Source organism: Sturnira hondurensis, unplaced genomic scaffold, assembly GCF_014824575.4.
Source record: "Sturnira hondurensis isolate 20B ecotype Veracruz unplaced genomic scaffold, ASM1482457v3 Scaffold0021354, whole genome shotgun sequence".
Lineage (NCBI taxonomy): Eukaryota > Metazoa > Chordata > Mammalia > Chiroptera > Phyllostomidae > Sturnira > Sturnira hondurensis.
Genome location: NW_028093985.1, coordinates 7,306,862 through 7,320,274, shown reverse-complemented (window position 1 = coordinate 7,320,274; position 13,413 = coordinate 7,306,862). Strand labels below are relative to the sequence as shown.

The following is a 13,413-nucleotide window of genomic DNA, read 5'->3' as shown; positions in this document are numbered from 1 at the left end:
CCAACTAGGTCTTCAAACTGAATATTATAAATAAAATCAAGTCAACTCAAATACTTTTCTCTGGTAACAGTTAAACGCAAAATTATAGAAATCAGAGGTGTGAAGGGATCTGAGACATCACCTATACCAATTCTTCCTAAAGCAAATGAGGAAACAGACCACACTTGGCTCACAATCACCAAACTTAATGACTTTATTAACACTTTTTTACTAAATCTCCAAAAGCTTCAACATTTGTGTAAATCTCGTATTACCTAAATATGTAAGCCCTGCAGCAGGATGAACTGAAAGGCAACTAGAATCAGGTAACATATAAATCAGGAGATGTGTTCATCTAAAAAGCAACTCATTAAAAACAGTCCACTTATGTTAAATGAATTAGGATTTATTATAAGTGTGTAAAAGTGTTCTAAATACATTTTTAAAGTAACAATATAAAATAGTTCAATTACTCACAACAAGTAAGTTCATAATAGTGTGTCCTATCTCTCCAAAAAGAGGTTTCCGGCCTCTGATACTTGTTAGAGGAGCAGGGTATGCTATAGATAAGAAAGGAAAACTGATTACAGTAAAAATAATCTTGAATTTATTACCTTTAATTCTTTTATTTTTTTAATCCTCACCCAAGGATGTGCTTACTGATTTTAGAGAGAGGGGAAGAGAGGGAGGGAGGGAGAGAAATATCGATGTGACAGAGCAATGTCACTCAGGTGCCTCTTATACTCACCCTGACCAAGGACTAAACATGCAACCCAAGCATGCGCCCTGACCAGGAATTAAACCCACGACCCTTCAATTTACAGGACAATGCTCCAACCAACTGAGCCACACTGGTCAGGGTAATTACCTTTAATTCTATTTTTTAAACAGTATGGATACCCCATACCCCCTATCATTTCTTTAAGGAAAATAACAGATGACATTAACCCACACTGAGTATCTACTAGGTGTCACATTGAACTGGAAATTTTACAGATATTATCTTATTTAAACTCAGTAACAACTTGATGAGGCAAGTACATCTAGCCCTATTATGCAAATGGAAAGTAAAGAAACAGAGATGAATACATTTGCCTGTGGTGACTAAGTTAATAACTGGTGAAACACTTGAAACCAGGCTTGCCTGATTCCAAAGCATTTAACTTCTTACCACGTATTTCTACAAAATTATGACAGTTGGAAAATTACACCTGGCTAGATCCCCCACCCCAATAAAGTTTCGATAATTTAAAGAGAAATATGAAGAATTAAAGATTTTAAAGGCATGGCCTGGCCGGGTAGCTCAGCTGTTTAGAGCGTTGTCCTGAAATGTATGTCAGGGTTGCGGGTTCGATCTCTGGTCAGGCACACACAAGATCAACCAACAAATGCATCAGTAAGTGGAAAAACAAATCAATGTTTTTCTCTCTTAAATCAATATTTTAAAAAAAGATTTTAAAGGCAAGTAACAATTAATATTCAATTGTGCTAATTTATGACTTTATATAGTAAATTTGTATAGTTCTTGGGTCAACATGATAAAAGGAGCACAGAGAATCAGAGAAATCAATGCACAGAAGGAGAAGGGACATGGAGTCTGTCACCTAACTATACCTTTCTCTTTCTTTAGAGCACTATAAATATTGCACACCAAAAAGGGGAAAAAATACTTTGCTGGCAATGCAGCAGGACCTCTGGAAAAAAAGAAAGGTGAAAAAAGGAAGGTAAGACTATCTCTATGATGATAAAAAGCAAGTACCTTTTTAACCTTCAGCTTACAAGATAAATGAACAAACCTCTCTAATACCTAGTACGCAAATATATTTCCTTAAAATTCTAAGAAAAAAACACCCGACGTTATCTGGTTTAAAAACTTAAGTCAGGATAACTCACATCTTTGCTTTACAAACACATTGTGTAGTTTTTAAAAGGATAACTGAGTTATTTGGAGGACAGAAGACATGATGGTAAAAAAAGACATTAAAGTGATAAATAATACAGTTAAGGCAAATGCTGACTTCTTACTTCATCTCAGATGAATGAGGGAGTATCTCTATAACTTGATAGAGGTAATTTTATTTAAAGCACTGTTTTCAAAAGGCTATGGTTTAGAATGACACCCATCAGAGTTACAAAGGGACGTCATAAATCATCTAATCCAACATTTAATGACATTCCAACCAAATGTTCTCAACATAAAAGCATAAATAATGCTACTTGAAAATTACTAATTTCAGACACTTTCAGTTTTTAGTCATGGGTCTCTAATTTCTGTCACTAAGTTTTCCATAAGTACATTTTCTCTATACAAAATAAACACATACACCACACCACACCACACTTCCAAGTTCATGTAGCATGGGCACCAATAACACCAAAATACCAGAATTCAGCAGAACATAAAGAACTCAGAAAACCGCTGAGACTATTCATTTCTTTGTATAACTGCTGGTTTGCCCTCGTCACCACTAAAGAGCTACCACAGCTTTGCAGCTTCAACCTCTGTGTATCTTTTGAGAGGCCCTTCACGTTGCTCCACTATTTTACTTTCAGTGTATGAAAAACAAACTTAGTATCTAGAAGTGATACAGACCCAAAACTGGCCAAACTTATGAACTGTATGTTCCGTAATTCCTCAAGATTAGCTAGTATACTAATCTAACCTTCCATAAAAATGGCATTTAAATACTAGTATCAGACACAAAATATTATGTTGAATGGATGTAACACTGGGCTCAGAATGAAAGTTTTTTGGTTGCTGAAAGTTTTTTGCTGAAGTTTTTTGGTTCACACAGCACAAAGCCTAAGATAAAATTAAATTTTCTTACTTTTTACACAATTTTATAGCATCACATATTTTAATCCTAAATGATAAAGATTTCCCCCAAAATCAGTATAATAAAATTTGCCAAACAGAGGAATTTAAATGAATATCACTTTCACCATTTTTGTCTATTTTGAAATAATGATGATCACTTTATAACTTCCCCACATTTAACTTTTCTCCAAAAAAATACTTATAAAATTACACTAGAATCAAATGTATAAAATTTCATTAGACGTAGTGTACTTCACATGCAATAAATAACTAATCTATTAAAAAGAAGGATAAAAAGGGTAGGAATTCAAAAGTTTAACTTTGGAAATAATTTCAACTTAGATATAATCATACATATAAACTTAGACCATAATTTCCTAACAGCTTTAGAATCTCCAGTGTGTCAACGGCAAATGTATAAAGATACACACAAACTCACACTCCAAAATATACACATACACTATTATTATACATAAATGATATGGTCTGCATCACTGCTGGATGATAAGATGTCAGGAATAAAAAAACCAAAAAAACCCCCTCAAGTTTAGTAAAGATGGCAACCACTATTTTTAAGAATTTCCTTTTCTAAAAATAGTCAACTCTTCATTATAGTCGGTAGCACCAATAATCCAAAAATCCTTTATATTTGACTCTATAATTGAAGGGGGCAATAAATTACCTTTTTAACATTTAGGCCACATAAAATGAACTCTCTACAATACATGCTTTTAAAACTTTTCAAGGTTTTGTACGTTTTGTTCTGAAATTTAAAAAATATATTTTAAAGATAAGTTAATATAATAATTATGAACATGTAGAAGCTTCATGATATACCAAGGTTTTGTAGACTAATTTGGTAGTAGAGGAGGCTGTTTTGGAATTTTAAAAGCACAGCAAAACAAAAGTGGTCCCATTAACCCATTAAAAATTTGACTTTAATAATGATATCCCTGAAATTCTTATTTTACATTGAAACCTATGAAATTTAACTTATTAATCTAAAACGTACCTTTATATTCTGCACCCAATCTCAACATTAAACGCATAGGGAAAACCTTTGCCCAGGGAATCTCTAGCTTCTGGATAAGAATTCCACAGAGAAAAGGATTACTTGGTAATGGGAGATCATCAAGATTTTGAAAAGTAGGTGTAATAAACAGGAATCCTCCATGGTCCTTGCTACTGAGAAAACTCTCAGTAAAGGTAATATTGTCCAAATTTTCTATGTATTTTCCTGGAAATAAAATAATTTCAAAAAGATTTTAATTGTTTTAAAAAGACATTCTAAATTTGAATGTCCCAATATAAACTTTCTTAAATAAAGGCGATACAGAATATTTTTTTTATTTCCACTCTTGAAGAAGTATCTATTAAATACCTCGTGTGCACAAAGTTCAGATATTCCTGGACATAGGAAATTATGAGCAAAAATTTGAAAATGTTTCTAACCATAAGCTATATTTAAAATTTTTTCTTATTGCATGGTCAAGTGAAAAATTATCATGTGCTTCCAATCTTATACAAACAGTACATAAAATATATAGACACATAAAAAATCAAGAAAGCAAATGTATTTCACTTTTACAAATCTGTGTAAAGACACTATATAAACTGCTAGAGTTAAGGAGACTGAAAACGATGATTAAGATCTAAGAAAACAATAATTGCTTCACAAAATAAATATTTAGTACAGTTAGTACAGCCAAAAGCATAAATGCCTTTAATTAATTTATCCACCCCCTAGTTTAAACAGCAAAATAAAAAGCTATACCTTTTAGAGCATCCTTATATATGGAGATAAACAGTCTGAAGATGTCCTTAGGAATAGTATCTTCATTTGGCAAACATAACAATAGAATAATAATTTCTGCCTGTCCCAAGCCATGCAATCCATTGGTTGAGAAGTACCAATATTTGTCTGAGGAATCTTAAGTGATAAAAGCATACAACTATAAATGTCAACTTCTATTAACCAAAAAACTAAATATAATTGTCCTTTGCATAAAGCACAATTTTCAAATTCCTTATTTTCCCAGTTCTCACAAAAACTTTAAATTGAATTGTATAAGATTAATGTAAAAAAGAGAAAAGATGACAGATTATCTTATGGAGTCAATTAATAAATAACACTAAAATAAAAGATACACTAATATGCTGAAATGTAGTGGGTAAGAATCAGGTTAGTTTCCAAGAGAATGAAAAAAGCTGAGATGTATTGTTGAATAGTGAGGATTATTTATTACTGAAGATTAGTTATTCCTTACTTTTAATTAGGTCACAAGTCATTGACTTTAAACTGTCTTTAAGTACTGCTAATCGGGATTCTTGCTTATCTCAATTACCAAATTTCTATTCATTTAACAGCTATATGAAATATAGTTAGTTGTATCATGAGCATCAAAATACAGCTCAGCTGTGAGCCCATGAGCTGAATAGAGGACTTACTGAGAGACACTAGTAAAAATCTGTAAGCTTATATTTCAAGTCCCACTGAATATAAATCTGCAAAATTTTATTCATATTTGTATTTGGCTAAAAAATCAATATGCAGTGCTGCTTATTTTCCATGACTGACAGTCAAAATCTAACCTGAAGATGTAATTAACTCAGAAATCCTGCTTACCAATTAGGCAAAGAAAGATGAATCATTACTTACAAAGAACTAACTTGACATTCACAAGTAGATTAGCATTTAGGATAAATGTAACAGGATGAAAATCTTTGTCTTCAAGAAGCAAAGTGATCTGCTCATGAGATGGGTGTTCTTCTATTACAGGCACTAAATCATGAAAATGACATATAATTAGAAAAAATATGACTTCCTGTTAAATACGCTTGTAGTGAAAAACAAACAAACAAAAAAAAACCCCCAGATTTTAAATCCACCAATGGCTTGATCAAATTTAAACAAAAGCAACCACATTCCATAAAATCAATCAATACCCTGGACAACTGTTATATATTAATTTTTCCCTTTCCTACTTATGTAAAGATATCAACTTGTAATACATATAAATCCTGATATGTTATGTATACACAATAAATTTTGATTAAACAGCCTACTTACATAATTTCAACACCTTCAAAATTTTAAAACAAACATTTTTATAAAGTGGATTCCAGCCTTCCAGCCACTCTGATGATGAATTCTGAAATTTACCATGCTAGGAAAGTAATCTAGACCCAAGTTGCACTTGCTGCTTGCTGAGCACATGCCCTATGTCCAGTGATAAGTGGCTCAAGAAAAAAAAAATCTTGGCAATCAATAGAAAAATGTTCATGGCCTACAAAGAACAGGGATCAAGGTATTTTTGCCACTACAGCCAGGTTCGTGAAATAGCTCCTACTGACATAAAGAGATCCTAAGCTCCATTCCCATACATTATCATGCAGAGAACATAATCACTCCATGTTCCAGAGTGCAGCATAATGCCTGGTATAATAAGGATGTATGTATCCTAGACAACTACATGGGGTAGAAGCTAGTCACAGGATCTCCAGCTTGACAAGGGTCTTAGAGATTATCTAAATTCTCTTTTTTTAAAAAAGAAACTGAGGCCCAAAGATATTAGATAACACATTTCAAGTCATACACATATTAAGTAGCCAATGAGAAACTCAAATTCCTAGCTTTGTCGTCCAATCCAATACTCTCTTCTTTAGGCACTATGCTCCTTTAAAAAAATGATGTGGAATCAAAACTCTATTCTAATATAATGGAAATATTTTCCAGTCTAAAAGCCTGTGAGCTTCCTTGCTGTACTAGACTTCTGTTTCACTTTAAGTTAGGGAGTCAGATGTGATAAATGCATCATATTAAACTCAAAACTTCATTGTTTTTTAGAATTTTTAAAATATAGTAAGACCTTTTGTAAACTAGTTACCAAGACATGTTTCAACCAAATTGTCTAAGTTTAAAAAATGTACTTCATTCAACACAGATAATAAAATTCATCATACATTCTCAAAAAACCAAACCAAAACAAAACAAAACCTTTTAAAAATTCAAATAACTGCTGTTCCTACCTGATCCCTTTTCTCCAGAGGCAATCAGAAGAGGGGGCAAGCTGTCATCATCAGGCAGAAGACTAACCTTATTGCACACATTCTTGTCAATACCACACAATAACCTATAATCTGAAGTACTAGCTACAGCTAAACTGCTGTTAACTACGACACCAGGACAACTAGGGAGTTCTTCGGTTCCTGCAAAAACATCATCATCTAGTGTAAAAGAACCAGAAGTAGATAACCCCTCAGTTCCTGTGCTTATGGGCAGCTTTTCCATAGATGAAACCTGAGAAATAGGACTCTGAATTATCTCATTTCTTGCAATATCTCCTATCTCATTGTTTGGTTTTTCCACTGCAGTAGAATGGGTGTGATCCACTGTGTTTACTGTCTGTAAAATATGGAATAAAAAAAATCAGTTTATATTCTCTGTTCAGCTGTGAAATGTTCATCTCTATAGCCAAACATATTTTTAATAAGAATAAATAAAACCAAAATGGGCTCAGAAATTCTTTAGAAGCTCAATTTCCCAAGAAAAAGTACCAATTTGGCTTCTTTAAATTCAGAAGCATAAGGTTTATAACTTTACTGTATGCTCAGGTAAGGTACTGATGACTAATTTTACAGATTGGAAAAAGAAGGCAAGAACTTCAAGATCCTATACCACATCACACAGCTAGCAAGCTCAGTTCAACCCAAGGTTCTCCTTACCACGACAGCCAAAAAAGTCTTGAGTAAGCAAAGGAGATGAAAAAAGGGAAAGATGGGGAGGGGAGTGGTTAGGAAGCAGAGTGGTAAATACAGTCCACAATAGTGACCACCAGTAATAAACTACACCTCAAGTATGCTGAAATAAAACCCCTTTCTTTTTAGACTGGCCAAACCTGAGTCAATATTAAAACAAGACCATTTATGAACTCAGATCATATTTACTAGCTTATTTAGCATTCTCATTTTGTTAAAATATTGATTGAGGGTAGGTACTAGCTCAGAAACACTTTTGGTAATAATGGCTATTTGTAAAATCTAGATCCCGAACTCTTACTGACAAACAGTATACGTTTATATGGTGTGCAAACTTGAACACAGCATGATACATATTCATCTTGTCCAACTTACGTAATGAGAATAAACCAGGTGACTGACACAGAGTAAATGCCCAATAAATATTTGTTTAATGAATAAAAGCATTCCTGCTTCATGTATTAATGCCTGCTTCTATGAGCATTTTGCTACTTCATACTGAGAGTTCTTTGTGGACTGGGAGTCTATATTATATATTTTCCATTTAATACCTAACATATTTGTATAAATGCAAACAGAAATACCACCATCAGATACTTCACTAAATCTTAGAAAATCATTAAACAAATATTATTCTTAATGTCAGTTCTAGCCCTGGCTGATGTGGTTCAGTGGACTGAGTGCCAGACTGGAAACCGAAAGGTCGCCAGTTCAATTCCCAGTCAGGACACAAGCCTGGGTTGCAGGTTCTGTCCCTGGTTGGGGACATGTAAGAGGTAACTGATCAATGTTTCTCCCACACATTGATGTTTTTCTCCCTTTCTTTCTCCCTCCCTTCCCCTATCTCTAAAGCTAAATAAAAATCTTATCTCTAAAATTAAATAAATAAGAATCTTTAAAAAAAATAACAATCTCAGTTCTATTTCCCTGTAACAGTGTTTCTCAAAATGTGGTCCAGGGATCCCTGGGGTCTCCAAAACCCTTTCAGAGAGTCAGTGAGGTCCTAGGATTTTCTTCATATAATTTAACCAAGACAATATATCACTACAAACTGAATATATGAGTAGTTATGAGAATGTGTCTTCTATTACGCCAGACATTAAGCCGAAAATGTAATGTTATCCCTATGACTAAACTTTTGTCTTAAAATTTTTCTCAAATATTATTTCTATTACTGAGTTTAGTTTCTAATTAATGAATTTTTCTTAATTTTAATATTAATACAGCAATTACCCATAGGTGTAACCCACGTAACTCACAGTTGTTGAACATTATCAATAACTTTTAAGTACATAATGGGGTACTGAGACCAAAAAGTTTAACAATGAAAAAGGTAGTATCTAAAATATATTTGTTACATCACATACTTCTCAACTGAGGAAGCTCACAGCATTAAAGAAAAAAGTACTTCAATAATCTCATATGGAATTATCTATAAAATAAAATTTTATTAAATTAGCAAGTCTTTAGATTCCTTACCAGGGGCAGATCTGGTAAGACAGGACTAAAGTCTTCAGAACATCTTTTATTTCCAGATGAGAATTTTGTTGTATCTGCAACTTCACCATTGGGCAATATACCATCTGCAAACCACACTCGCTTCTGTTCTTTGGAACATAATCCTAGATTCAGTTTAAAAAGTAAAGCATTTTAATTTAGCAACATTGCAATGATTTAATGCAAAAATTAGTCAGGAAATGAAAATATTTCATAACAAAGAAAGCTTTTGCTATCTATTGTCAAGCCCTGCATTCTCAGGGTTGCAAAGGCCTAGAGAAATGGCCGTATGCACCCAGGGAGGAAATCTTTTTCTAATTCATACAGAGGCAGCATGACCCTGGGAATCAGCACTCAGAAAAGGAGCAGACAGGAGAGGTTATATCTTAAAGACACAGGGGTGCAGGTTTAAAGCCTATATTATTAAAACTAAGTTTATGAGTGTGGAATGGAGACTGAATAAAATTTAAGGACTAAGCCACAGGAAGGAAAAATGGACTAAATCAGAGCAGGGCAGATAAGCAAAGAAAAACATACAAGGAAAAGAAAGAGGCATAAAATGTCTAAAACAGGGTCACTTGTACATCAGAGGTCATTTCCTTTAATTTATTTAACAAGAGAAGCATAATATATTTTGTTCTTATATTACACTTTATTAATATTTATTAGTATTTTCTCCCATATTTGGAGGAAACGATTAGATATCAGCATAAATATTTGTTGTTATTATCAAACATCTATACAGGAAGGTTATGAAAGTTGCTGCCAGATGATTTTTTTAAAAATATTTTTATTTATTTATCTTTAGAGGGGAAGGGAATGAGAGAGGGAGAGAAATATCAATGTATGGTTGCCTCTGCCAAGGACACACAATGTATTGTGTGTCCCCTGGGAACTGGCCTGCAACCCAGGCATGTGCCCTGACTGGGAATTGAACCGCGATCCTCTGGTTCGCAGGCCCGTGCTCAATCCAGTGAGCCACACCAGCCAGGGCTGCCAGATGATTTTTGAACAATACAAAACTCAGCCCTGGTGGGGTAGCCAAGATTGTAGGATTCATCTCCAGTCAGGGCACATAGAGGAAGCAACCAATGAATGAGTGAATGGCTGAAACAATGAATCGATGTTTCTCTCTCTCTCTCTCAAATCAATACACAAAAAAACTTAAAAATATATGAACTTCAAAAATTGATATATCTAAAACATAATAAAGATAACACTGAAAAAACTAAAATCATATATACTTTTTGAAATACAGGTGTATTATTAAATAAGGTATCTTATATTTGCAATACTTTTATAATTTAATAATTTAGGATGTCACTACAAAAGAATATATAAATATTTCTAAAACAAATTTATTTATCTTTAGAACTGTAACATATAACCATACAGAGGTTGGCAAAAGTAGGTTTACAGTTGTTCACACAGAAAAAGACATGCATGTTATGATTATTACTATAGCTTTGTTAATTATATTTCATGTACTCACAACTGTAAACCTACTTTTACTCACTCCTGTATATCGAATCTCCTTATTTAAGCTATAATGAAAAATGGAAAATAGCTATTAAGTGACAGGTAAACTAAAGTCCAAAATAACAGTCACAGTATCTGAATTTGTCTTTAACCGGCATTACAGTTATTGTCTAGAGTGTTACAGACTAATAGTTAATGTTCAAAAATTTACAGACTTGACTCAAGATCCTAAACCACAACAGGTTGTAAAAGATAACAGAGTCCAAAGATTTAAAAAACATGTTTATTGTGGTAAAATATACACCTAAAAGCAAATTTTTAAAGAAAGGGAGATATGCCAGTTCTTTACCTACTGTCTCTCAAACCCAAGCCTACCCTTCTTCACCATGCTCTTGGATGCAAGGGTAGAAGTCTGGAAAGTGCAACTCCCAGACCCCCATGCTAGTTGGCTCTAGTCTGGTTTCACCAATGGTAGGCACTGGCGGAAGAGTAGAAGGCAAGAAAAGAAGGAATTCTTTGTTTGCAGTTCCTGCCAGGCTTCCTAAAGCTGCAGCACCCCCAGATATAGCTGCATGTCCCGTGATCTTCAGTACTTTCATCAACCCCAGAACCCCCTCCTCCAATCATCTGAGCACTAACCCTATTAGGCTCCCTGATGGTTCTAGCATTGGCCTGTTGGTGTTCCCCCAGAGGTCACAACACCAGCCACATGGTACCCCAACCCCTGAATCCCAGGTCTGAGAACCAAGTACCTCCTGGTGCTCCTACACTGTGCTCCAGTAATACTGCCTCTCATTTTCTGTTTCCCCAGCCGTAGGGGTGGCAGTTACTTCCTGCTATTACTAATTTCTCAGTCACTTGAGCATGCCCTTTTGCTCTTTCTGACTTTTCATATACATGTATAACCAGTATCCTGTATAAAATTCCTTCTGATATCTCTTTCCTCACTAGACCTTGTCGTCACTAGAAATTTTCTCTTAATAATTTATCTTTAGTCTTAGACACAGCATTTTCTTCTAGTTACCTTCACCACTTGGTTGTTTAAGGGCTGAGATTGGTAACGTTGTAGGTGAAGGTACACTGGATGTCTGGGTCTCCTGTAGAGGCTGGATGGTGGCACCTTCTTCAGAATGATTAGATTTGAGATTAGAACCAGTTGGGCTCATCATCCTTTCAAATGCCTGAGCTATAAAGGGGGGAAAATAACATTAAAATCTCAGATTTCTGAATTTTAAAGTAAAGTATGATAAATACTCTATTTTTTCAAGTTGTAAAGAGAAAGAAATCAATGGCTTAGCAACCAACTAGTTGTCTCAATATTACTTTTAGCTTATATTTGATATCTACTAAAGAAAATTATTTAATATGACTGTTTTTGCCCTGGGTCCCTCAAGTCTGTTTTCTAACATAGTTCCGAGTGATTCTTTTAAAGCATAAATCGTATTACACCATTCCTCTGTTTAAAATCCTTTAACTATCCCTAGTGCAGTGAACATTTAAATTGTCACAATGGTTCACCAGACCCTAAATAGCCTGCATCTCGACCTCCTCTGCCTTCCCAGTTACTATCTAACCTCATCTCTCACTACAATTTTACTTGCTCATTATGATCCACCCGCCCAGGACTCCTTGTTTTTCAAGAAGTTAGGAAGTACTCTGCTACATTGGGGTGTTTGCTCTCATTTGTTCTCTCTGCCTAGAATATTATTCCCATAAATGCAAAGCTTTACTCTCTTCCTTCCTTCCTTCAAGTCTCTGCTCACAAGTCATATTACCGTATTACCTTACTTTGACCACCTTAGGAAAAAAATACAGCCTCTTGTCACTAATCTGTTACTCTCTGCCGTCTTATACTCTTTTATTTTCATTTAGGATTCTATCATCACCTGCTATTCTTTTTGTCTCCATTTCTCCCACATTCGTAAGCTCCACGGGAACAGGGAGTCTATTCTGTTCTCAGCTGGAGCTCCAAAATGCTGAATGATACCAGAAGAATGCTGGCTGACTTTTCATCCAAACAACACAGAACAGCACTGGTAGTTCCCACTTCAGCATGTCTCCAGACTAATCTGCTGTAAATGCTGCCACTACTGAAACTGCCTTCCTGAAGTGACAGTAAATGACAGCAATCTCACGAAATGGCTTTTGTTAACCAAGTGAAATCCGAACACCTTACTCTGGGTTTCAAAGTAATTTCCATTTTGCCCTAAGTCAACTTAATGTGACTGACATGCATGCTGCCTTGAAACTTACAGTCTCAGTACAACTTCCTCATTGTCCACAATTTCTACCTCAACTATTTTTTCTTCTACTCCTTCATGAAATGTCTCACAACCATTAAGCCATCTTTCTTCTCTTATTTAATAACATTACTTTAAATGATCACTTGTACCATTTTCAACCCCAAAGGTGATATTAAAATAAGATACTTATGTTTTTTATGGTGTATAAAGATAAAGAGAACCATAAATGAAATTCCATGCTATAAGATATCAAAACAGGATAAGTAAAAGATAACTAAATACAGAAACCCATTTCAAAATATTTTCTTCAATAAACCAAAGCTTGAGCTTAATAACCTACTGAGAGTCTTTAATGACTATTTTCTCCCCTCTGGGTTCTTAAAGGGAGAATGTGTTTTAATGTTCACTAAAAATCTGACTTGTCAACTCAAATGTTTGAAACCTTCACAGCTAACAGCGTAAGTAGTTGTCTTCTAGGCTATTGAAACAGTGTAAGAAAAAACAAAACTAAAAGCACTTAAACTAACTTCTTCATAAACAATGGTGATAATATGGAAATATAAAAAGAGTTACACTCTATTGTCTTCCAGAACACAGGTCAACAGCAGGGAGTAAAGCAGCTTACCTCAAGCTAACAGA

General features: G+C 34.4%; 1 protein-coding gene across 4 annotated transcripts in view; it reads right to left on the bottom strand.

Moving 5' to 3' along the window:
- ZFYVE16 (zinc finger FYVE-type containing 16) overlaps positions 1-13,413 on the bottom strand; it is a 53,234-nt gene that overhangs the window by 17,266 nt on the left and 22,555 nt on the right. For all 4 annotated transcript variants that reach the window (XM_037032034.1, XM_037032032.1, XM_037032035.1 and 1 more), the window contains 7 exons: positions 11,556-11,717; positions 9,035-9,177; positions 6,827-7,202; positions 5,457-5,579; positions 4,572-4,727; positions 3,810-4,034; positions 457-539 (listed from right to left, as the gene is read on the bottom strand). In XM_037032034.1, the coding sequence (XP_036887929.1) occupies positions 457-539; positions 3,810-4,034; positions 4,572-4,727; positions 5,457-5,579; positions 6,827-7,202; positions 9,035-9,177; positions 11,556-11,717 (1,268 nt within the window). The remainder of the gene's footprint in view (positions 1-456; positions 540-3,809; positions 4,035-4,571; positions 4,728-5,456; positions 5,580-6,826; positions 7,203-9,034; positions 9,178-11,555; positions 11,718-13,413) is intronic.